The 26,004-nt window shown below is 30.5% G+C and overlaps 2 protein-coding genes and 2 long non-coding RNA genes across 14 annotated transcripts in view; 1 reads left to right on the top strand and 3 right to left on the bottom strand.

Annotated features, from left to right (window-relative positions):
- The window catches only part of LOC123261954 (RIMS-binding protein 2), a 24,514-nt gene extending 12,021 nt beyond the window's left edge, over positions 1-12,493 (bottom strand). For 2 of the 7 annotated variants that reach the window (XM_044723866.1, XM_044723872.1), the window contains exons 1-8: positions 9,190-9,320; positions 7,442-7,570; positions 6,173-6,498; positions 4,615-5,302; positions 4,215-4,530; positions 2,625-3,202; positions 1,617-1,743; positions 536-744 (exon numbers count right to left, since the gene is read on the bottom strand). In XM_044723866.1, the coding sequence (XP_044579801.1) occupies positions 536-744; positions 1,617-1,743; positions 2,625-3,202; positions 4,215-4,530; positions 4,615-5,302; positions 6,173-6,498; positions 7,442-7,570; positions 9,190-9,228 (2,412 nt within the window). In that variant the 5' untranslated portion in view covers positions 9,229-9,320. Of the gene's footprint in view, positions 1-535; positions 745-1,616; positions 1,744-2,624; positions 3,203-4,214; positions 4,531-4,614; positions 5,303-6,172; positions 6,499-7,441; positions 7,571-9,189; positions 9,321-11,464; positions 12,017-12,174 lie in introns of those variants that run through there. The other 5 variants (XM_044723871.1, XM_044723870.1, XM_044723869.1 and 2 more) reach the window with 5 other exon arrangements.
- Positions 9,302-25,199, top strand: LOC123261961 (alpha-tocopherol transfer protein-like). 3 transcript variants are annotated; one of them, XM_044723894.1, is made up of 6 exons: positions 9,302-9,391; positions 10,915-11,249; positions 21,855-22,135; positions 24,145-24,508; positions 24,657-24,762; positions 24,878-25,199. In XM_044723894.1, exons 3-6 carry the CDS (start codon positions 21,864-21,866, stop codon positions 25,063-25,065), a joined length of 930 nt encoding a protein of 309 aa, XP_044579829.1. In that variant the 5' UTR covers positions 9,302-9,391; positions 10,915-11,249; positions 21,855-21,863; the 3' UTR covers positions 25,066-25,199. The 3 variants fall into 3 exon arrangements, with proteins under 3 accessions (XP_044579829.1, XP_044579827.1, XP_044579828.1); XM_044723892.1 differs by having other exon boundaries at positions 21,703-22,135; positions 24,878-25,198; XM_044723893.1 differs by lacking the exons at positions 9,302-9,391; positions 10,915-11,249 and adding an exon at positions 12,666-13,047 and having other exon boundaries at positions 21,703-22,135; positions 24,878-25,198.
- Positions 18,546-21,707, bottom strand: LOC123261966. Its single transcript, XR_006508813.1, has 3 exons — positions 21,357-21,707; positions 18,712-18,948; positions 18,546-18,626 (listed from the first exon to the last, which is right to left on the bottom strand). It is a non-coding gene; the product is annotated as an uncharacterized LOC123261966 (long non-coding RNA).
- Positions 21,972-24,152, bottom strand: LOC123261967. Of its 3 annotated transcripts, none has more exons than XR_006508815.1 (4): positions 23,984-24,152; positions 23,794-23,890; positions 22,245-22,386; positions 21,972-22,112 (listed from the first exon to the last, which is right to left on the bottom strand). It is a non-coding gene; the product is annotated as an uncharacterized LOC123261967 (long non-coding RNA). The 3 variants fall into 3 exon arrangements; XR_006508816.1 differs by having other exon boundaries at positions 23,978-24,152; XR_006508814.1 differs by having other exon boundaries at positions 22,005-22,112; positions 22,263-22,386.
- Positions 25,200-26,004: the final 805 nt, after the last annotated feature.

Genomic DNA, 26,004 nt, shown 5'->3' on the forward strand with positions numbered 1-26,004 from the left:
TTTAAATATATAAGCTCATCCCGATGTTACACTAATCGAGATCTTTCATTTGAGTACCCACATGGCATTTTTTATATATTTTATATATATGGTATTTTTGAAATATATAAATATATAAAATATATGAAAAATCGATGTGGGTACTCAAATGAAAGGTCTCGATGAGTGTAACATCGGGATGAGCTTATATCTTTAAAAATGTCAATATTTCACAAGATACAAGGTCGTCATTTCTTAATTATTTATCTAGAGATAGAGCATTTTCGAATGCAGCCTAAATACTTATTATCATTAATTGACTATCGGTGAGAATGATATGAAACCTTGAAAAGGCACAGATTCAAGTCAAGACCTTTGCAATGACACTAAATTTAACTAAAAAAACCGATTTTATCATATGACTATCGTAGAAACAAAATTTTTCTTATTCTTTTAAGAATATAGATTTTTGAGATTATCAAATAATTTAATCAATTAATTGAAAGGATATTTTATTAAAAAAAAATAAATTTTTAGTAAAATATTGACAACATACCCGAGTTGAATCAACACCTTCTACAAGAGCCCTCGTCCGCTCGGTAGCCTTAACGGTGACCTTGAGAACCCCGTCGACGTAGACGTGATAGGACTCCAACTGGATGGGGTTGTCTGGCGCAGTCCACCCAATCAGCACACTCTTGTTGAGTTGACGCTCGAGGGTGAGGTGCTGTGGCGCCGGAACTAGGTCCGAAAACAGGTACACTTCTTCAGGAGGAAAAGACAAGACAAGCCTAGCTGTAGCTAGATATAAATCTCTAAGCTAAACACAACTGTCAAGCGAGCCTAAGAGCACCGAAAATAAATTAAAAATTCAACCAACACAGCAAGATCAACGACGAACATTAACAGTATTAATACCAACAATAATCATAATAATAATTATCACAATTACGATTATTATTTTTATTTAGATTTTAATTATCATTTTCGTGTGTCAAAGTTTCGCTGATGCTGATGCTGAGTTGCTCTGTATGACTGTATCCACTCATTGTGAGACGACTGTGCAATTACCAGTACATTACCTTGTGATTAAAACTATGCTCAGTTCCAAACGTCGCCTCAAGCATCCACCGCTAAGTAAATTGTCAAACGATGCAACATTTCATGCTAATTTTTTTTTTATTTTTTCAGAAAGACTCTTCCTACTCAAATTAATCGGTACTTTTAGATTAAATGGATCTTAGATGCATTTTTTAATTAAACAATCAAAGTAATAAAAATAAAACAATTTCTGGTTAATTAAAATTAAGACAAAAAGCGTGCAGTGCGAACACAAACCAGCTTTTATAATATCTAAGCTCTAGTTCTAAGCTATTGTAGCAATTTTCACGGGATTTTACTTAAGCATGACGATTTTAGCCAGAAAATTTAATAAAATCGTCAGAATACAATACATTGAAACTACTTTATCATTAAGCTTGAATTAAATACTCTGTCATTATCATTATATAATTCTATAGATATAGATATAGATATATAAGTTATTATATAACAATATATAATATGGTTTATGTTCGACAAGTTAGATGGATAAAAATTACTCCATTGATGACGACACAACTTCGAGCTAAACCAACCTGGTGGTTCTTGTTCGTCTTCCTCAGCAATATTGTCAAGTTCGGCGTACGCTGACAGCTCAGCTTGCCGATTTCTGTTTCCCTCCTCCAATGCCGCCAATTCTAGGTCAATGTCTTGGAGGTAACACTGCACAGAAAAAAAATTAAGTTGAATCAAGAGAAAAATTCTTGAACCAAAAAATAATTTTGAAAATTTTCATTGTCTTGAATCAACACGGAAAGAACAAGATGACACAGGATATCATCCCAGATTATACTGAGTAAAAAAAAATTTCAGATAGTAGCTAGTATAATCCAGATTACAATGAGTATAATCAAGATATCATGCAGTATAATCTGAATTATACTACCCCCATGAAAAAAAAATATAAAAAAAATATATTAAAAATCTATAAAAAATATATAAATTATGTATAGTAAATATATTTTTAATAACTAACTTTTGGCCGATTTTCATATATATTTTAAATATATTTTAGATATATTCAAGATATATCTTTAAATACATAAAAAATACATAGCTAATAATATAAAAAAAATATATTTTGAATATATCTAAAATATATTTGAAATATATAAAACATATATCAAAATCGGCTAAAAGTTAGTTATTAAAAATATATTTACTATACATAATTTATATATTTATTGTAGATTTTTAATATATTTAAAATATATTTTTTATGTATCTCGTCATATATCTTTTTTATATTTTTTTTTCATGAGGGTAGCTACTATCTAAAAATTTTTTTCACTACAGATATCACTGAGTATAATCTGGGATGATATCCAGTATCATCTTGTTCTTTCCGTGAAGACGAAAAATTTTTGAATCAAATAAAATTTACTTAAACCAAGAAAAATTTCTTAGTTTAAGAATTTTTTTACTCAAATAAAAAAGATCAAGTTCTTCAAAATTGTTTAATTGATTCAAGTTAATTTTTTTTCTGTGTGGAATCAATAAAAATAATTACAAATTATTAATATTTAAATTTTGAGTCAACATACTTGTGGAATATTCGTCGACGCAGCGTCATCGACGTCTCTTAGGCCCATGACAGCCTGGTGGAACTCAAGAAGATCATCACCGACAAGTTTTTGTACAAAGTTAGCGGGAACTAGTCCTCTGCGTCCGTCGAGGGTTTCCGCGTCGAGAAACCCGTCGTCGTCAGGCTGGCCCCAGACGAGAAGATAGTCACCACCTTGAACTGGAAGCTCTGCTTCTGGATTTTCATTAGGCGAGTGTTGGAAAGGCTCGTAGCTGAACCTTGCAATGTAGACGTAGCACCTCCCCTTGCCGGGGATATCCAGCATGTCTACTTGACCCTCGGGTAGAATGGTCTCGCTGGTGAGCCGGTCCAGAGGGTTTGTCAGTATTGACGTGGGTATTTTTGGCATCTGACGCGGCCCCAGAAAGTGGTGACCCGTCGTAGAGGTCGCTGTTGGAGATGTAGCCCGTAAACTTTGTTGAATTTGTTGGATAATTGCTTGCTGGTGGAGCTGGTTTGCCTGGGATTGCGCTGACAGCTGCTGCATCGCTTGCAATGGATCATTTATTGCTTGGAGCAACCCACCCGACGACGATCCTGAATAATACAATAAAAATTTAACCAATTAGTAATTTTATTTAGATGTTTTATTTAGACGTTGAAATTTATTTTATCTTATTAATTTATTAATTTAAGAAAAATCTGAACAAGTTGTTAATATTGTAATTTGGAAAAAATGTTTGAGATTATGAATATGCTGTTTTGCTCTATTGCATAAATATATAAAATATATGAAAATTTCATGTAGGTACTCAAATAAAAGGTCTCGATAAGTGTAATATCGAGATGAGCTTATATCTTTAAAAATGTCAATTATTAAGAAATTATATTGTATTTTGTCAATTTACGATATTTTTAAAAATATAAGCTCATCCCGATGGTACACTTATCAAGAGTTTTCATTTGAGTACCCACATGCATTTTTTATATATTTTTCATATATACATATATGTAATATATAAAAATATATAAAAATTTTATGTAGGTACTCAAATAAAAGGTCTCGATAAGTGTAATATCGAGATGAGCTTATATCTTTAAAAATGTCAATTATTAAGAAATTATATTGTATTTTGTCAATTTACGATATTTTTAAAAATATAAGCTCATCCCGATGGTACACTTATCAAGAGTTTTCATTTGAGTACCCACATGCATTTTTGATATATTTTTCATATATACATGTGTATGTAATATATATAAATATATAAAATATATGAAAAATCGATGTGGGTACTCAAATGAAAGGTCTCGACGAGTGTAACATCGAGATGAGCTTATATCTTTAAAAATGTCAATAGTTTACGAGATACAAGGTAATTTCTTAATTATGTATTTAGAAATAGAGCATTTTCGAATGCAGCCTAAATATTTATCACTATAAATTGACTATTGGTGAGAATGATATAAAACTATGAAAAAGCACAACTTCAGGTCAAGACTTTTCCGCTACCAAATTTATCCATAAAAACCCATTATATCATATAAATATTTTGCTTATTCTCTTAATAATATAGATGATTATAAAATAGAAGAAAAAACAACTGACCTGAGCTAACGCCAGAAGTGCCAAAGGCATTGGTCCCGACAGTCGAGTAAGTTGATCCAGTTGTAGAGAAGCTGCTTTGAACGCTGGAGAAAGGAAGCACTGATTGGGATACACTTGGGAGGCCACTGAGCGCCGAGTGATAAGACGAGGACGAGTATGGCGGCAATGAAGACAGCGTCGTTTGCGTGAGGTTTGTCTTGGGAACTGAGTAATTATGATGGCCTAGCTGATGCGTCGTCCCAAAGTTGCTGCCAACCCCCGAGGTGAAGCTTCCATTTGGGTGAGTAGTCAGCGTTAAGTTTGGATAGTTGCCACTCTGAAACAATTTTATATCAATTATTAATTAATTAAAACTTTTAATCGTCTAACCCGTTTAATTTTCAGAAAAACTCAAACGAACCTGTTGAGTTCCATTAAGGAAAGTTTGTCCAGTCTGCCCGATCGGTTGGCTATAATGAGGCAGGACACTCTGGCTGGTGGACCCCAGGTACGTACTCGACACAGGCAGCTGGGATTGGTGAGTTTGCTGTTGCTGACTAGACTGCTGAAATGACTGCGTGTGTGTGTGAGGATAACTTTCTTGGTATTGATTGCTTGAGAAATGTGTGTGCGCTTGTTGCTTTTGCTGCTGTTGTTGCTGTTGTTGCTGCTGCTGTTGTTGTTGCTGATGCTGATGCTGAGACGAGAGACTGGAGAGACTGGCTTGAGGATGAGAGCTGGCCATGTCGACGTGTGTCTGATGCTGATGGTGATACTGTTGCAGCTTTTGCTGAAACGCGGGCTGGGATTGGCTGGTTGACAGGGACGACGGGGCGGGAGGAATTGGTTCGCTGTAGTGATATGGTGGTCCGTTGGGAGTAAGCGGCGGGCAGCCAGGCATCATTGGTGTCAGAGGCATCGGCGAGCCTACGTAGTGTGACATCCCGAGGTCTCCAAGCTCCAGCGCGTGTGGATGAGGAGGATGCTGCTGGTGCTGGCTTAGGCTGCTCAGGTTTTCTGCGCTAGATCGCAGGATTCTCTGCCCGGAGGAAGGCTGCTGGGTTGTCACCACTCCTCTCGTGTGGTCCAGTTCGTGGAGAATACGACCGCTGATTGGTTCAAATGTTTAGAAAATTTTAGTTTGTTTTTGTTTATTTAGAAAAACACTGTTAAAATTTTCAGAGAAAAAGACGATAATTATTTACAAAAAGGGTCAAACGTATTTTTGGCCATATCTGGGTGAAAAATTAACATTTTTTAATTTTAGTTTTGTTCTGCTCATTTTTACGGCGCATTTATGATAAATTTTGAAGATTTAACTAAAAAAATAAATTATTCTTATTTAGAAAATTTTCTAAATATTAATTTAAAAAAACAAAAAGTTGATCAAATATTTTCTAATTTTAATTATATAATTAAATTATGGTAAAATTAAGAAATTTGGGGAATTTTTAAGATTTTATTTAGCAAAAAAATTATTGAAAAAAAAATTCTAAATGCAATTTTTTTTTTAATTTTTGGTAATTAATCACAAGGTTCACCCTATTTTTGGCCATATTTGATTGAAAAATTAACATTTTCAAATTTTTTTTACCTTCAAAAGTTGGAAAAAATTTTGGCTCATGTTTTTGGATAAAATTTCTATTTTAACTTTTTTTGATATATTTTTTTTTGAAAAATACATAAAAAAACGAACAATTTTTAAAAAAAATTTTGAATATCACAATTTTCTAAAAAATTTGTTAAAATTGTGATAATCAACTTTTTTTTTTTTTAATTGTTTATTTTTTTATGTATTTTTCAAAAAAAAAATATATCAAAATTAAAAAAAAAAATTTAAGACATCTTTTTTTTAATTAAGAATATTTATACCAAAATAAATTTTTTTTTTTTTTTTGCAAAAACTTATCTTTTCCTTGATAAAAATACTTTAACAGTGTTTTGATTAAAGTGAACAATAAAAAAGGAATGAAACGTACTACCTAGTGTCTTGCTCAATCTTAGCAATCATCCTGTCAATTTCCGAGCCTGAAGGCGGCCACGTGGTTCCAGTGATACTAGTAGTGGCCGTGGAACCAGGACCGCGACTTCTCGCTCGCCTGAGACTCGTCAGCTCTAGAGACAACTCCTCGCTCCTCACCATCTGCAGCTCTGTTTTCTTCTCGAGCTCGCGAATCTTGGACTGCAGCGCCTCGACAGACTCTGGACCTTGATATCTGCCTGCTAGCTTTTCCCGTAGCTGGTTCTGTGCTTCGGCATGCTGCCGCTCCAGGTCCGCCCTGCGAGCCTCCGTCTCACGCATTTGCTGTAATTATTATAGTTTTATTTTTCTATTAATAATTTTTCAATGTAAAAAAAATCTATTATAATCAGTAAGAGCTTTTTAATTTTCTAGATTTTAATAACCAAAATGTCTGGGTAATTTCGGAAAGAGTCAACGACAGAAATCGTTTGCGTGGCATTAATAACTAGTGAAGTAGAGGTATGTCGAAAAAAATAACTAGAATAAAAAATTTTTTAGGGAAAGAGATTCTCATTGTGTCTGGCATTGCCTGAAGCCGTCGCGTGGGCGTTATACTTCTCTATAGGTATGTTATCATCTCCTATTCAATAAAAATACTCTTTCACTTACCTAATTTTAAATTAAAAGTATATTTTATAATAAAGTAACTTTTAATTAATTAAAATTTATTATTATTATTATCATTACCATAAAAAAGTTAGAAATTAAAACTAAAAATAAAATCATGGAATTTTAATTTAGCGAGAAATTTTTCAATTTTTTTATAGAACTTTTTTGGAAAAAAAAATTCAAATAAAAACTAGTCAAAGTTTGATTTAAAAATAATTTTTTTTTTTTAATGAATTAAAATTTATTATTATTATTACTTATTACCATAAAAAAGTTCAAAATTAAAACTAAAAATAAAAATAGAAATTAAAATTTTTCAATTTTTTTATAAAACTTTTGTGGAAAAAAAAAATCAAATAAAAACTAGTTAAAGTTTGATTTAAAAATAATTTTTTTTTTTAATGAATTAAAATTTATTATTATTATTATTACTTATTACCATAAGAAAGTTCAAAATTAAAACTGAAAATAAAAATAGAAATTCAAATTTAGCGAGAAATTTTTCAATTTTTTTATAAAATTTTTGTGGAAAAAAAATTTTAATAAAATTTAGTCAAATTTTAATTTAAAAAAAAATTTTTTTTTTAATTTTTGTGAATGAAAATGACATAATTACCTCCAAAATGGACTCAAGTACCGGATCCTGCATGATGGCTCTCCCGGAGGTGGCCGCGACGGCAGTTCCAGTACCCAAATGCTGTGCGGCCTGGGGTAACGTGGACCCGCCACCTCCAACGCCACAGCACTGAAAGAAAACTCGATCATCAATTATCCAATCCATCACCGGACAATCGATAATAATTAATTTTGACAGGAAGTAGCATTTTATCAATCATAAAACAAATAAATAAATAACAAAATGAATCAATCAATTAATGACATTAATATATAAAGCATACTGTAGGTAAACTACAACTAAAGAGCAATAATACAATTTATCAAGTCCTCTTGGGACATGATCAATACGCTGGAATAACCATACTCATCATTCAATAGCCATCATACAGTATAATATCCAATTTGAGCTCCTGCATCGACATATCTTGACTATAAATTCCAAAAGTCCATTGAAAATGAAATATATGCTTATACATATACATATATTGGATCTATATAATGAATAACAGCATAAAAGACACCTACGCATGTCGGCGAGATACTAGCCTACGCACTACCCACTATACTCGTATTACTGAGTTACTCTCTGAGTTTCTACGGCTATTCTCGTTCTATGTACTCTCAAATCAATGAGAGAAAATTGCATTGATTCTCTATGGAAGGACTATATCCTTAATCTAATTTAATAAACTAATTGTCAGAGTACTGAAGATACTTTTCTATTGATGTTTAAAGTTATGTTGAGATTCTTAAGATCAGGATGATGATCATGATGAAGATAATTACAACAATAATTATATAGATGATTATTTACACTGATAAAATGATTTTTTTAATTTTTTTAAAGAAAAAAAAATGGTAATTATTTACAAGTGTAAATTTTTTTTTGATTCTGTTTGTTTTTACGGCGCATTTATGATAAAAAATGTGAAAGAAAATAACAAAGATTTCGATAACTTTTTTGCTTTTAAAAATTGAAAAAAAAATTTGGCTCTCATGTTTTTGAATAAGATTTTTATTTTATCTTTTTTTGATATATTTTTTTTTAAAAGTACATAAAAAAAAAACGAAAAATAAAAAAAAAGTTTAATATCACAATTTTCTAAAAAAATGTATAAATTTTTTTGAAAATTTGTTAAAATTGTGATAATCAACTTTTTTTTTTCAATTGTTCATTTTTTATGTATTTAAAAAAAAATGAATCCCGGAAAAAATAGACCTGGAAAAAATTTTAAAGTTATGAAAAATTCATATTATTTCAGATTTATTAAATTATTATTATTATAATTTTAATGATATAATATGAATTTTTCATAATTTTAAGATTTTTTCCAGGTCAATTTTTTCCGATTACCAAAAAAAAAAATACATCAATAAAATCAAATAGAAATTTCGTTCAAAAAAATAAAAATGAAAATGGTTGATCCCACTTGTAAATATTTGCCAAAAAAATATTTAGTACAATTAATTTAAATAAAATATAATTTAAACTCAAACTGAAGAAAAAATAAAATCTACGTTGAAGAAAGAATTTTTTTAAGTTAAGAAAATATTTAATTTTTTTTATAAAATTTCTTCTTGATAATCTTCTTAAAATAAAATTTTTTTTTCTGTATATTAAACAAAAATAAATCTTTCTATCAGTGAAATACTGGAATGATATGATGTCATACTCAAATATATAATACAATGGACAGAGAGCCGGGTTAAAATGAATCTAGATGATCAATTCCAGTAAAATCTGACCTTGTACATTTTGTAGGTATACGAAGTGCCGAACGACATATTGGACAGCACGTCACCCTTTTCTAGATGATGAGCGACGTTCGCGCGCTTTTAATTGCAAGTTGCGCTGGAAATAGACAACAGAGAGGAGCGCCTGTTCATGTTTAAAAGTTTTTTATCGGAAGTAGAGATGAGTGACTGAAAACCATTTGGAAAATTTTTGGTAAGCGCTTTTTAAATACATATATATTAGCAGAATATTTTTTAGTAAGGAGAAATGATTGATTAATTACAAGTATTGTTATTGGGGAGTAATTGATGCGAATCAACTGGTTCATTTATTCACCGTTCATTGTGATTTAAGAAAGGCTGACATAATATGAGGGAATATGTAGAGTAGAAGAGTTGATATAATGAAAGGGGAAACGACATATCGTCTGATTAACGTGCACTGTACTACTTAGTCGGCTCACATCGGCTCTATACCACTGACGGACTATATATCTGTCAAAGTAATTACTCTCTTCGTATTATGTATTGCTGGGAGTGATATGACTAAACCTGTGATTCATTCTACTCGCCAGGGATTTGTTCAAATTATTTTGAGGATTAATCTAACGATTGGTGTTGGATTTAAATAATTTTTTTTTTTTACAATTAAAGTGAATTTTTTAAAACTATTTAAAATAAAAATAAAATTCAGAATTAATTTTTGTAATAGTTAAATAATTTTTAAAATTTTTTAAATAATTTTAAATAATAAAATTAAATAAGATTAAATAATTTTAAAATTAAATAAGATTAAATAATTTTTTTAATTTTACTTTGATATTTCTGAGAAATAATTGAAAAGAATTAATATTGTTCAAATTATTTTGAGGATTAATCTAACGATTGGTGTTGGCTTTAAATAATTTTTTTTTGTAAAGCTAGAATAAATTTTTAAAAATTATTTAAAATGAAAAATAAATTCAGAATTAATTTTTGTAATAGTTAAATAATTTTTTAAATAATTTTAAATAATAAAATAAAATAATTTAAAAATTAAATACGGTTAAATAATTTTTTAAATTTTACTTTGATATTTCTGAGAAATAATTGAAAAGAATTAATATTGTTCAAATTATTTTGAGGATTAATCTAACGATTGGTGTTGGCTTTAAATAATTTTTTTTTTGTAAAGCTAGAATAAATTTTTAAAAATTATTTAAAATGAAAATTAAATTCAGAATTAATTTTTGTAATAGTTAAATAATTTTAAAAATTCTTAAAATAATTTTAAATAATAAAATTAAATAATTTATAAAATTTTACTTTGATATTTCTGAGAAATAATTGAAAAGAATTAATATTTTACAAGTGAGTAGTTAAATAACTTTAGCAATTTGTAAAGTTGATAAAGTTTAGCATAAGTTAAATATTAAAACTTTTACAGTATTAAAATTTAAATAAATTATAATACACAAGAGTCAATTACAAGAGTCAAATTTATAAAAAATAAATGTAAAAAAGCGTAATCTCGATGGTATTTAGATTTTTACATTCGTGAAGAGTGATCCAGTTTCAGCACAATCGCATCCCTTCTCGCGATCCACGAGAAAAACCAGAGCTTTTAAGCTTAAGCTCGAGGCTTTTTTGTTCTCAGCCGCTTTATCTGGATGTTAAACCAGAAATAATCGACTCGTCGAATGATCGATTGTCCTCTCGGGTATTTATATACATTAAGTGACGAGTTTTCTGTTTTAGAGCCAAAGAGCCGACCCAAACCAAAGGAATCACCGGATTTATATTAAAAGTAAAAATATCAGAAAGAATAAGAAGAAGAAGAAGAAGAACAAGATCCACGAATGCGATAGCTTCTGAATAATAGCTCGTAATTCAAAATGACAGTGGTTAATTTTCGAATTTGCAATTTAACGTCCGTGGAAATGTGCCCGTACGTTAACTGCATAGCAAGATCTACTATACTCCACCGAATAGAAGAGAAGCATAAAGAAAGAGAGAGAGTTTATTCGTGGCTTAAAAGTGAGGTCAAGATAAACTCAGAAGTAACTACAACACCGCAGAGATAAATTAACTTGGTAAGATATTTTTTTTTCTTCCTCATAATGCATAAAATAATAGTCTAAAATAGTTTTTACTCGGAGCAATAATTATAATTGATCCAGACGTATGTAAATTAAGCAAGTAAGTAAGTAAGAGGGTGTGGGTCAAGGGGGATTGAATCCAGATGAGGGTGGCCGGCTAAATCAGCAGCACGGCACTGCTTATTGATCTCACTACTAAAGATACCTACATATACGTATATAGGAGTCTCACCGGGCGTCACACACCACTCTGCGTACTACCACCGGGTGCATGACAAGTCCCACACTCACATATAATACTACATACGTAGTCATTGTACATATCCATATAATACTACTCCAACTCGTTACACTACTAGTAATATAGTTTTGTATACATATACATCTACGCTTATTTATATATGTGTACAAATATAGCTGACAGACAGACAGATATCTATGTACATAAATATGTAAGGCGTGTGTGGACGTACACTCGCTAAGAACACTACTGAATAGAATCAGTTATAAAAGATATGAAGAATATATCTTTATAAGAAGAATATAATGGCGTAAGGTGAAAATTAACAAAATTTTAACATTTTTTTTCACTCGCCGCCATCGTTACTGTACACTTTAGCTCCATCTCGACTCTAGGCCGACTATATATATCTATATATGTGTATAACAGATCTCTTCATCCTCAATCTTCACAATCTTATCAACAAACGTCGATAAAATATTTATTTAAGCACTCGCTATACATTTCTTCACCGTCACCACTGAAGAAATAAAAAAAAATTAATAACTTAACTCGGAAAAAAAAGAAAATTCTTTTTTAAATGAAAATTAATTAATTAATTAAAGTAAAATATGATAAATTATTAGTATTAATAATTATTATTAATAATAATAAACAATTTAATAATTATACACTCACGATAACCGAATCGAAGGGATTGTGGCAGGCCAGGGCTGCTGCTGGTGATGAAAAAGGTTCCGCGAGAGGCGAGAGAGAAAACGAGGGAGTTTCTCGTTTAAAATTAAGCCTTGTCTTGTAATTTTAAATTATAATAATTATTTTATCGTAATCGGAGTCACTTTTTTAATTGAAGTAAAATAAATTCACTTTTTTTGTAATTAATCCACTGGTCACTCGATTTTTTAATTTTTGACTCCGGGCTTTAAGATATTTAAATAAAAATAAAGATTACTAAATACGTTTTAGACATTTTGGAGTTAGAGGGTAGTCAGCCCCCGTGATCTCGGGCCACGGTGAGGCAGGGCCGCTGTTTTAGGTTCGAATCGGTGGTGGGCGGGCGCGATTACGATTACGAGAACAACGGCGACGGCGACGACGAGAGCCAGCTGCCGAGGCCCCCCGATTCCGAGAGCATATACGACACGGGTAGTGAAGCGACACCTACTGGTGACTGGCCCGACTAAGAAAAGCCACCCCCGCTGGAAGAGAAACCCCTGCGAGGGAGCACTCGAGAACTGCTTGCGCAAGCTCGTCGGCTGTGGAGGTGGCCAGTCCCCTCCGACACGCCGGATATGGGTCACTCGTGGATCGATCAGAGGGACGCCTGGCACACGCCGACTGCTCTGCTACCTATCACAAAAGACCAATCAATAACGACACACCGTAGCAATCTCCAATATCTTACTTCCAGCTATACTTTTCTTACTCCGAGCATAGTCTTCTTTATAACTCATCTCTTTACTTAAGAGATCCTTTTTTTTCGAGACAACAAAACCGAGCCGCTGACACCGACGTTCGCCGGAGGATAACTATCCCTGTAATTTCCAGAAGGTCAGATTCCAAAATTTGTCGAAAAAAATAATTCTTAAAGTTACTTTTGGGAAAATTCAACTTTTGTATTTTTTTACTCAGTTTTCTTTCAATCCAACTTTTACCTGAAAATTCAAAATTCTGCTAAAAGAATGAGAACAGAAAAATTGATAGAGACCTTTTTTGTACACTGAAAAAAAATTTAACTTTAATCAGGATGAAAATTTTTGAACCAAGAAAATAATTTTGAAGAATTTAATTGTCTTAAATCAAAAGGAAAAATTCTTGAATCAAGTAAAATTTACTTAAATCAAGAATTTTTCTACTCAAATCGAGAATATCAAGTTCTTCAAAATTATATACTCAATTCAAGAATATTTTTTTTTCTGTGTAAGAAATTTAATTTCTTAAAAAAAAAAAAATGGGCTGTCCAATTTCAAAACACAGCTAACATTTAAACACTAACTGACATTGAAAAATTTTTTTTAATTTTTCTTATTAAAAAAAAAAAAGTTTGCCTGCCAAATTGATGAAAAATTTGATTTATGAATAGAAAATACTTGAAATTAAGGTCTAAAAGTTATAAAAAATCCAGCATTATTTAAAAAAATTTTGCAGTTACTGTGTCTTAAAATTGGGCAGCCGAAAAGTCTCTATTTTTTTGTATACAGAAAGAAAAATTTCTTGATTGGAGAACAAAATTCTTGGCTCAAGAAAATTTGTCGGTTGCCTGAAGGAAGACCGAAGTTGTGTTGGCCGAAGTAAAAATTTTTCTTGAAATTCTATTCTTAGCGAAAGTAATTTTTTCTTAATTCAAATTATCATAAATACTTGATACAATAAATTTTTATATTTGATCAAGATTTTTAGATACTTTAGGGAAGCAGTGCCACCTACTTCATGAGAAAAAAATTTTCTCACCTTGACAAAATTTTTCTCTTGAATATTTGATACCCATTTTATATTATTTTAGCGTGCAATTATTCATATTGAATGAAAAAAAATGATGAAATATTATTTGATCTTCCTATTTGACATGTTAATCAATAAAAATATTAATGAAAATTTACATCTATCTTTATATTTAATTTTTTGGAGCAAGAGAGAAATTTTCTCAAGACAAGGAAATTTACTTCTGTCAAGAACTAAATTTTTTGGAGCAAGGAGCTGAATTTTCTCAAAACAAGATTTTCTTGACTTAAATAAATTTTCTTGGATCAAGATACGTATTTCTTAGAGCAAGAGAATTAATTTTGTTGGAATAAGTGAAATTTCCTGTCAAAAAAAATTTTTTTTTTCGCTCGTGAAAATAATTAGGAAAAATATTTTCTTGGCTCAAGTGAACTTTTTTTACCTCAAAATCTTTCTTAAATTTAAAATTTAGCGAATATAGTACTTAACATACTCCAAAAAATCTTCATTATAAAAAATTAAAATTCTGTATAAAGAAAGATAGATACAATCAAATTGATGACCTTTTTTTTATAGAAAACTATTATTATTATTATTATTATGCTTTACTTGTACACCTCTCGGTTTTTACAAGGCTGATTCCTCTTTTTCTCCTAGCTCTACGCTTTTTCTATTTCTCATATTGGACCGACACTTCATTTTCCTTTTTTTATAGAAAATTGAAATTTCCTATCAAAAAAAGTCCCTTATAATTTTTTTGTATTCAATATTTAGCCCATAATTTTGATTTCAATCTCAAAAAAACCATCTTATTTTTAAAAATTACCAAGTAAACTCCTAAGACAAGTAATTTGAAAAATAAATCCTTTGGTTGCATATCTAAACTCCTTATTCTTGTCACATGCCTAGGCATTATTTCATTTCGCTGACGCAAATCCACCTAAAAAAATAACTCGCCAGCGAATTTAATGGCAATATTTCAAAAAGGGATTTGTTGGTCGGATTTTAAGGGTGACAGCTTTCCCAATTTGGTCTCCATTCACCCAGTTAATTTCGTCATAAAACAATAAAATAAAATAAAAAATTTTATTTCCACTAATTGCCTCAGTATGCAATTGACAGACGTGTGTACTGTGTACAGAAGAAGAAGAGAGCGCGTGCGTGCCATTTAAATCATCCCTCCAACGTGCAAGGGGTAAAATATTACTCTCCCTCTGGCCCTCGGCTGCCGCTACTCGGGGGGTAAACTCTCCTCTTACCCTCCGAGGAGTATTCGGTGTCCAGAAATAAACTGGAGCACGGAGCATGCGTGAGCCCAGTTTGTCAATTGGTCGAGGATGAGGGGCGCGAGTACTCTCTACTCTCTACTTCTCTTACTCAGCGTTCTGTTGTGTGGATGTATCACTATCAACTACACCATCATCATCTCGCTCTATCCTCGTTGTCCTTCAATGTATGACGTCATGTCGTGGACAACACCAACACTTTCTGGTTCTCTTTCTGGTATGGCTGGTCTGCACTACCACCGCCTCCAAGCTCACCTCTCTCCTCTCGCACCCTCCTGGGTCGTACGGGCTTATCAATGAACGTACGGAGAACTTCCGCCGGTGGCGGTTCTCCCTCTCTTTTTTTCTCTCTCTCTCTCTCTCGCCCACGAGTACATGCACTTTTTCTGTGCATAACACTGGACTTGATGGCTAATAAATAATAACAGCCTCGATTATTTTTCCTTTTTATTTATTAGTCATTAATGTTAATTATCATTATCAGTTTCTAATATTTTATTAGAGATTAGATTTTTATTATTTTATAGACTTTATAAATTACTAATTGCATTTTATTAATAAAATGAATGCATAAAAAATTTTCAAAATAATAATATAATAATTACTAGCAACCTTGCAGTCACTATGTGACTGCAGTGACTTGTGAATTATAAATAAATAACATTTAACTTTATTAAATAATTACTTTTATTAAATTGCACTGTACTTTCTTAAATATGGACGTTTAAGAAGGGTTTACATTTTTTCTCTCTCTCGCCCTCTATTGGACAAACGAAAGTATCTCTGTCATACTTGTACAACAAATAGAATCTTAAAACGCATTTTATGCATAAATAAATGAAAATATTCCAAAAAAGCGCTTCGCTCTTCGATAGATAATTAAATTATCTATCGAAGAGCGAAGCGTTTTTTTTTTCGAAATTTTATCACATACTTGAGAAAAACACGTTTGAAAATCAACTATAAACCGCTGTTAAAGATATAATAGCTCATAAAGATATATAAGCTCATCCCGATGTTACGCTCATCAAGAACTTTCATTTGAATCCCCACATGAATTTTGATATATTTTTCATATATATATAAATATATGAAAAATCGATGTGGGTACTCAAATAAAAGATCTTGATGAATGTAATGTCAGGATGAGCTTATATCTTAAAAAATTTCAAGCGTTCTCAAGATAGAAGGTCATTTCTTAATTATTGACATTTTTAAAGATATAAGCTCATCCCGATGTTACACTAATTGAGACCTTTCATTTGAGTACCCACATGGCATTTTTTGTATATTTTATATATATGGTATTTATGAAATATATAAAATATATGAAAAATCGGTGTGGGTACTCAAATGAAAGATCTCGATGAGTGTAATGTCGAGGTGAGCTTATATCTTTAAAAATGTCAATAGTTTACAAGATACACGGTCATTTCTTAATCAAGTATCTAGAGATAGAGCATTTTCGAATGCAGCCTAAATACTTGTCATAATAAATTGACCATCGGTGAAAATGATATGAAACCTTGAAAAGACACAAATTCAAGTCAAGACCTTTGCAATGACATTAAATTTAACTTTAAACAACAGATTTTATCATATGACTATCCTGGACACAAAATTTTTCTTATTTTCTTAATAATATATATGACTTTCTGATATTAAATTAAAATTTAAATTATTAAGGTATTATTAACTTTATAAAAATTAATAATTTCTTGCTCCATAATTAGTAATATTTAAAAAAAAACTAGTAAAATAATTGAATAAAATTATTTCTTTAAAAATAAATGAATATTAAATTTTTAGTTTGCCAATTTGAAGAGAATAATTATATTTTAACCATCTTATTAAATTAAAATGTAAATTATTTTTTATTTTTGAGTTTTGCTTGTATACCGTTATCTGGTTTTTACAAGGCTGATATCCCACTTGATCTCCATTCTATACTTCCTCTTTATTGCGGCTGTGGACCGACTTGTACTTTCTGTACCGTATTCACCCTAAACCTCACCTTCTCAGGCTGTTGGAACAGAATCATGGGGAAACCACAGAGAAAACCCATGATAGTACAGTCGGAGCTAGGCTAAGTCTACAGTGATTGATAAGAAACTCTTCTTTATCGACCACTGGAGCATTAGGCCCCTCTTCTAGTGTGCAGAGATCCCTCGCGCTAGCCAACGTTGACTAGAGTGGCCACCCATTCAAGTTGTTGCTTAAATGTGTGATCGCCCAAAGTCAGACGTGTGCCTCCCGGCTATCTCTGCCACTTCCAGAGGCTAGCAACGGTAACGTAACGCTTATATTTTTAATTATAATCACTGAAAAATATTGGCGCGTGCTGGGATCGAACCCGGGTCCCACTCTTTCGAAAAGCGAGCACCGAGCCGACCAGGCCATTGTCAGCCTTGTTAACATGTAAATTATTATTATCTTATAAATTTTTTAAATATTACAAATTTTTTCCTACATAATTAATAATATTTAAAAAAATATTAAACTAATTGATGTTCAGATAATTTTATTAATTTTATGAAAGTAGAATAATTTTTAAAAAATTAGCAAAATAATTGAATGATATTATTATGAATGATGATATTGATGTCTAAACTTTGATCAATGAAAACTCAGTACTGTGTACAACAGTACCTGGCAATGAAACCTCGTGAAAGGTCCAGTCTGTTTAATATGCGGCAAAAATCTGGAGTAAGTAAATACGGACGGTGAGGGTCAGAAATTTCAAAGAGATGTTAAAGTTAAAATTCTAGTAAGACATAGGTCAGCTTTAAATAATTAGAAAAGTTTATCAGAGTTTATAGAGACAAAGTCTATCCGAGTTTTACTTTTATTAATGACTCTCATTATTTTTTCCGCACTAATTAGTGAATTCAAAAAATATTTTCTTCTAATACTGACAAAGTTTTACACAAAGAATTTTTACGGACATAATCCTCAGATAAATAATTAAAATCTAGCTCCTTTCCTTTCTCCGATGACGTTATTTTTCTTTGAGATCGTCGTGTTTTCTCCGATTATGTAAAACGCAGTGCGTGTGTTATGTAGCTGAAACCAGCAACCGGTTCATACGCTTAGCTGTATTGGCGCATTACCACAAGCCACAATCATTAGAATTATTTTCTTCATAAGAATACCTGTATTAGTATTACAACGTAAGACACCAGTTACTTTCATTTATCATTTATCAGTCAGCATTCAGCGATGGCTGAGTGTTTTCGACCAGGTGCGTTTTAATATTTACGAGACTGGAATTAAATGAAACACTCGTACATCAATAACAATAATAATATCAATAAAAATAAAGTAAATCACCGGAAGATTGAGTGGTTAAGAAATCGAATTCCGCGGCTCTAGGACACTATTCATCAACGTTGGATAAAAAATCTATGAAGTAAGAAAATAGCTGGTAAGCACGCTTATATTTGTTGTATTATTCAAAGGATATATGTCTTCACGAAGAAATACTTACTTCATATAATATCCAATCGATAAATCAATAACTTGAAATGGCATATTTCTTAAAACCGTCATTAAATTCATAGCTCCACTTAAATCTTTTTCCTTTAAACTACTAAGTGGAGTAATGTACCCGGTATTTATTTTCCTACACCACCAGTTAAGTGTTTAACTTCTTCAATTATATTAACCATTGGTATTTCTGCATTGCGAAACTTTTACCAGCCACACTGTACCCCTAACTGTACACCTAAAAAATTTTTTGCTTTATTAAATTATGACTTTTGTTAAATTGCACTGTACTTTCTTAACTATTGACGTTTTTTAAGATATAAGCTCATCCCGATGTTACACTCATCAAAAGCTTTGTGACGTCTGCTAAAATTTAAAATTTTGCTTTTCTTTCAAACATATGCAACTTCTTATTTTTAGTTTACAATTTGTCATACCCTTGAAGTCTGTATAAGAGAAATCTGGCCCATCTTTTCCACGATTTGATAACGTTCATACGAATCACCCCGATCTCTTTGTGATAATCAGAATTTAACGACTTTGTTTTTCTAACTTTCAAATTTGTAATATGGTGAAGCCACCATCACGTTTTCTGCTTAAAGTCGTAAAAGTAAGACCTATAAGGCAATAGTTCAAACTACGCATAGATTCATCCGTATTTCGAAAATCTAAAAACGCGATGACGCTTGTTTTCAACAAAATATCTTTGAGCTCCCTTTCATTTTTTTGAATTAATTTTCCTATGAGTCCCATACAGCCACCGATGTTGCTAACCCTATATAAACCGCCCAAAATTCATTTTTAGGCAGTTTGATTTCGACCAGGATACCACTGGTTAGCTCCGCGTCGATCGGCTCCGGGCAAATAATTCTTCGGAAGCACAATAGACTCCGTAATATACGAGTCAGTACCTTGCTCGTGGTTAGGCTGCACTTTAGTAGCACTAACGTGGTAGATTCATCGGCTATTCGATATATGCCATAGTTTATATTCCAATTTTTCTTTTGTTTAATTTATTTCCGCCGTTGAGCGTTGACTTTTTCCGCGTAAATCGCGAAGTGTATTTTGCGCCGAAGAGCGTTGACTAGATTTTAAGGATTTCTTCGCGGAAATTCGCGAAGCTTTATTATTATTTCCGCTAAAAGCGTCGATTATAATTAAAATTCATTATCTAAATTACTTAACTTCTCCGGAATATCCGAGACACGGTGATTCAGAAGTGAACAATACCCGTAGAAGGTGAAAGTCCCATAAAACTTGGGCCACTCTCGAAAGAGCAGACTTCCAGGGTAAGCGTACAAAACATTTATTTTATAAACTTATCTTTAATATCTAACCTTTATGTTCATTTTTATGACTATTTTTATTTAACATTTATATTTGTAACCCAAATTTGTAAACTTATTAACTGGTTTGTCTCAATAAATTCAATTAACAGAATTATACTCTTTTGACTTTGAATTAAATTACACAATTAAATAAAATAAGATCTCTATTACAAATAAGATTTCAGTTGAACAATAGAATAGGTTACTCGTGACCGAAGTCAGCAGGAGTCCATCATCCTTACTCTCTCTAAGTTAATCCTTAGAGATAACGTTCGAGCTTGTGTACCGCTCCACACTCCAACGCAATTTTTAATTAAGCTCCCGAACGGACAAAGTGACAACGTTCGGATACTTGAGATTTCTATTTCATAGTCCTTACGCCCATCACTCACTCCGTTCGTGACACATTTTTGATATATTTTTCATATATACATATATATATATATATATATATATATATATATATGAAAAATTGATGTGGGTTCTCAAATAAAGGGTCTCGATGAGTGTAATGTCGGGATGAGCTTATATCTTAAAAAATTTCAAAAGTTCACAAGATACAAGGTCATTTCTTAATTATTGACATTTTTAAATATATAAGCTCATCCCGATGTTACACTGATCGAGACCTTTCATTTGAGTACCCACACTGCATTTTTTATATATTTTATATATATATATATATATATATATATATATATATGCTGCTGCTATATATATGCATATATATATATATATATATATATATATGGTATTTGTGGAATATATAAATATATAAAATATATGAAAAATCTATGTGGGTGCTCAAATAAAAGGTCTCGAAGATTGTAATGTCGGGGTGAGCTTATATCTTAAAAAATATCAAAAGTTCACAAGATACAAAGTCATTTCTTAATTATTGACATTTTTAAAAATATAAGCTCATCCCGATGTTACACTGATCGAGACCTTTCATTTGAGTACCCACATGACATTTTTTATATATTTTATATATATAGTATTTGTGAAATATATAAATATATAAAATATATGAAAAATCGATGTGGGTACTCAAATGAAAGGTCTCGATGAGTGTAATGTCGGGATGAGCTTATATTTTTCAAAATGTCAATATGTCACAAGATACAAGGTCATTTCTTAGTTATGTATTTAGCGATAGAGCATTTTCGAATATAGATTAAAAAGTATTTTTTATTAGTTAAATTATTATACTTAAATAATTTCTCGAATATAATCTGTTCAATACTCTCGTTATGATAAAATTAAAATACTTAACTAAATATATATTAATAACCTGTGAATTATTCACATGACTTACAATCAAGGTCTCACCGGATCTTTTGTTTTTATAATTTCCTCCACAATAGTCGCTAACAATTAAACTCAGCGCTTTACTTTGCCGTGTTTAAATAACACTTTTAATTTAAATTTATCGATTAGTGCTTAGTTAAACTAACGCTCCAGAAAAAAAATATAATAATATTACTTCTGGTACTACTAATAATAATAACAACAATAATTTAAGGTCAGTTATTTGAATTTCATCTCATTAATTAAAAATTATTCATGCCCCATTAAACGACAATTAAATCTCGACTAATTAAACCAAGATAATATAATTTTTAATAAAATAATATAATAAATTATCCTATTTTATTTTACAGAGTTCGCTTCAATTGTTATCAAATTTATTTATTCATCTAATTATAATTTCCAACTGACGTTGTCTTCACAAGCTTTTGATTTAAATCCAGTCTTATTACTTCTTACAATTGCGAGGAATTATTATTAGACAGCGAATGAATAAATTTAATAAATAAAGACAATGAAGCTGGGACATACTATTGAAGATTCTCGCGAGAAGTATCCAGAGCTCACAAAAGAAATCTTGGATGAGCTACGTGTGTGGGCAGTAGCCAGAGGCATAACGCAAGTACCTGATGAAAAGTTAGCTCTATTTGCTCACAGTTGTTACTTCGACCTGGAGGCTGCCAAGAAATGTATGACCGTTTACTACAAGCTCAGAGCAACAGTGCCTGAATTTTTCAGCAATCGTGATCCTCTTGCCGACTATCTGCAACATTCATTAAGAGCTCTGTACGTATTTCTGTTATATGTATTTAATATTCTCATTCTAAATGGTGTTAAAAATAATATTATGACTCGTGACTTAAACTGTAACGATAGGTAACAGTATTACATATACCAGTTTCACTTTACTCACACTTGAATGGAAATATATGTATATGTAAAATAGAAAATAGTTAACTGCCGGGTTAAATTATAGCTTTAATTTCTCCGCAATTTAACGTTGTCTCATATATTTCTACGTGTGCGCTATTCTGTATCTGAAATATAAATAAAATAAATAAAACTATTAGTTCATTCGTCACAAGCTCTTCATGTGAATTAAGCGAGCCAATAAATTAAACTCTTGATAAATAATTGTTAAAATTAGGTCATATTATTATTATTATTATTATTATTATTATTATTATTATTATTAGCAACCTTGCAGTCACTATGTGACTGCCGTGACTTCTGCATTATAAATAATAAAAATTTTGCTTTATGTAATAATGACTTTTGATAAATTGCACTGTACTTTCTTAACTATTGATGTTTTTAAAGATATAAGCTCATCCCGATGCTACACTCGTCGAGACCTTTCATTTGAGTACCCACATCAATTTTTTATATATTTTACATATTTATATATTTCACAAATATCATATGTATAAAATATATAAAAAATTGATGTGGGTACTCAAATGAAAGGTATCGACGAGTGTAGCATCGGGATGAGCTTATATCTTTAAAAATGTCAATTATTAAGAAATTATATTATATTTTGTCAATTTACGATATTTTTAAAGATATAAGCTCATCCCGATGTTACATTCATCAAGAGCTTTCATTTGAGTACCCACATGGCATTTTTTATATATTTTATACGTATGATATTTGTGAAATATATAAATATGTAAAATATATAAAAAATTGATGTGGGTACTCAAGTGAAAGGTCTCGATGAGTGTAATGTCGAGATGAGCTTATATTTTAAAAAATTTCAAAAGTTCTCAAGATATAAAGTCATTTCTTAATTATTGACATTTTTGAAGATATAAGCTCATCCCGATGTTACATTAATAGAGACCTTTCATTTGAGTACCCACATGCATTTTTATATATTTTTCATACATTCATATATATATATATATATATATATATATATATATATATATATATATATATATATATATATATATATATATATGAAAAATTGATGTGGGTACTCAAATGAAAGGTCTCGATGAGTGTAACATCAGGATGAGCTTATATCTTTGAAAATGTAAATATTTCACAAGATACAAGCTCATTTCTTAATTATGTATCTTGAGATAGATTATTTTCGAATGTAGCCTAACTGACTACTTATCTAAATAAATTTACTATCAGTGAGAATAATATGAAACCTTGAAAAGGCACAAATTCAAGTCAAGACCTTTGTAATGACACTAAAAAAAACCGACTATCCTGGAGATAAAATTTTTCTTATTCTCTTAATAATATAGATTATTATTATTATTATTATTATTATTATTATTATTATTATTATTATTATAATTAAAAAAAAAATAAAATTTAAATACTTTTAAAAATTTTTAAATATATTTAAATTAATATTTATTTAATAATATTTATCAAAAGTTTATAAAATGTACTTGAAGCTTTGAAGTAATATAGCAGCTTACCTTGGCGGTATACAACGTGTACTTCGACGTAAATTATTATTAAGTTAATAAGAAACCACGATAAATTCTCAGCAACTTATTGGATCAATTTGCCCACCTGTCAATAACATTTTTTTTCTATTAATACTTTTCTATCGCTCCGATATCTTAAAAATATATATAAATAAATACAATATATAGCTACACTTACAGCTATATATTAATGCTTATATACTTGTAGACTTTCTATTTATACTCTAGAGAGTATAATTTCTTATAAAATTACCGCTAGTAACACAAAACCTAAAAATAATCAACAAACATTTATTATAGCCAAATAATTCTTTATTAAATAATAATTAATAATTCCAGACAATTCGTAAGTCTTCCAAAACCAGACAAAAATGGAAACCGGATCATCTTCCACCGGTTGGCAGATAATCGTCCAAACCAGTACATGTTCAACGACGGAATAAAGCTGCTGCAGATGTCCGTTGATGGAAGTCTGTACTACGAAGGTTGCACGCCTGGTTATATATTTTTATTTGACATGCAGGGTGTTGGGCTAGGTCACTTGACCAGACTATCAATCACCAGCATACGTAGATTCTTTGAATACCTGCAAGAAGGTCTTCCAGTAAGACTTAAAGGCATACATGTACTTAATGCCGTGTGGTTCATGGACAAGATTCTCGCACTTATTCGACCTTTCATGAAGCGTGAGTTATTTGACAACGTAAGTACCAGATTATTATTAATGTAATAATAAATAATTCTCATAAACTCACTGCTTATATAACATTCTCTTGGTCTTGCTCTTGCTATTTGTCTTTATTATTATTATCATAATGATAATATGCACTTAATATTTAAATTTTAAACAGCTTCATCTTTACACCGGCGATGTTAAAGAAATTTATCAGCATATACCACCCGAATGTTTGCCCAAAGACTTTGGAGGTCAATTGGATTCATTAGAGACTCTTCATGGTAATTTTATCTGCCTAAAAATAATTATTATGCTTACTATTATTATTATTTTTTACTGAAATTTTTAAATATTTAAGCTTAATACTTGATACTTTAAATTTAAATTATATTGCAGAGGAGCACTGTGAAAAGTTATACGCGCTACGGGATTACTTTTTAGAAGAAGAACGTCTCTTTCGTGGTTGGCAAACGCCCGAAAAAAAATTATCGCCTGGAGATCTCGGTTCAGACCCGGATATTATTCATAAAATTGATATCAATAATTGCAATGACAGCAATAATTTTAATGAAAATGATAAATGATATTGAAAATTGCAGACCCTAACATTTTTTTATTTTAAATAAAAATTTTCTATAGCATGTAAATCCAGAAATAATTGATAGATTTAATTTTATGAACCTTAAATGAGCCAGGCACTTTTTTAATTTTCTTAAAAATAAACTAGGTCTAAAAAATTATTTAAAAGTTTCTAAAGATGGAATTTTTTAAATAAATTTCTTTTGCTATAATTGATTTGTTAAAGAATTTCTAAAAATATTCAGATTTTTTTTCAATTTTAATATCATTTTTCAAACAATAAATTGAACAAAAGATTTTTATCCAGCGGATGAAAAAGCTAATTAAATGAAAATTAATTTAGCAGATATTTGATAATTTTAATTAGCATCCTTGCAGTCTCTATGTGACTGCCATGACTTATTATAAATAATTAAAATTTTGCTTTATTAAATAATGATTTTTGTTAAATTGCACTGTACTTTCTTAAATATTGACATTTTTAAAGATATAAGCTCATCCCGATGTTACACTCATCAAGAGCTTTCATTTGAGTACCCACATGCATTTTTGATATATTATTCATATATACATATATGTAATATATATAAATATATAAAATATATGAAAAATTGATGTGGGTGTTTAAATGAAAGGTCTCAATGAGTGTAATGTGAGGGTGAGCTTATATCTTTAAGAATGTCAATAGTTGACAAGATACAAGGTCATTTCTTAACTATTGACGTTTTTAAAGATATAAGCTCATCCCGATGTTACACTCATCAAGAGCTTTCATTTGAATACCCACATGGCATTTTATATATATTTTATATATATAGTATTTGTGAAATATATAAAATATATGAAAAATTGATGTGGGTACTCAAATGAAAGGTCTCGACGAATGTAATGTCTGGGTGAGCTTATATCTTCAAAAATATCATTAGTTGACAAGATAGCAAAGT

The sequence above is a fragment of the Cotesia glomerata genome, linkage group LG3, assembly GCF_020080835.1.
Source record: "Cotesia glomerata isolate CgM1 linkage group LG3, MPM_Cglom_v2.3, whole genome shotgun sequence".
Lineage (NCBI taxonomy): Eukaryota > Metazoa > Arthropoda > Insecta > Hymenoptera > Braconidae > Cotesia > Cotesia glomerata.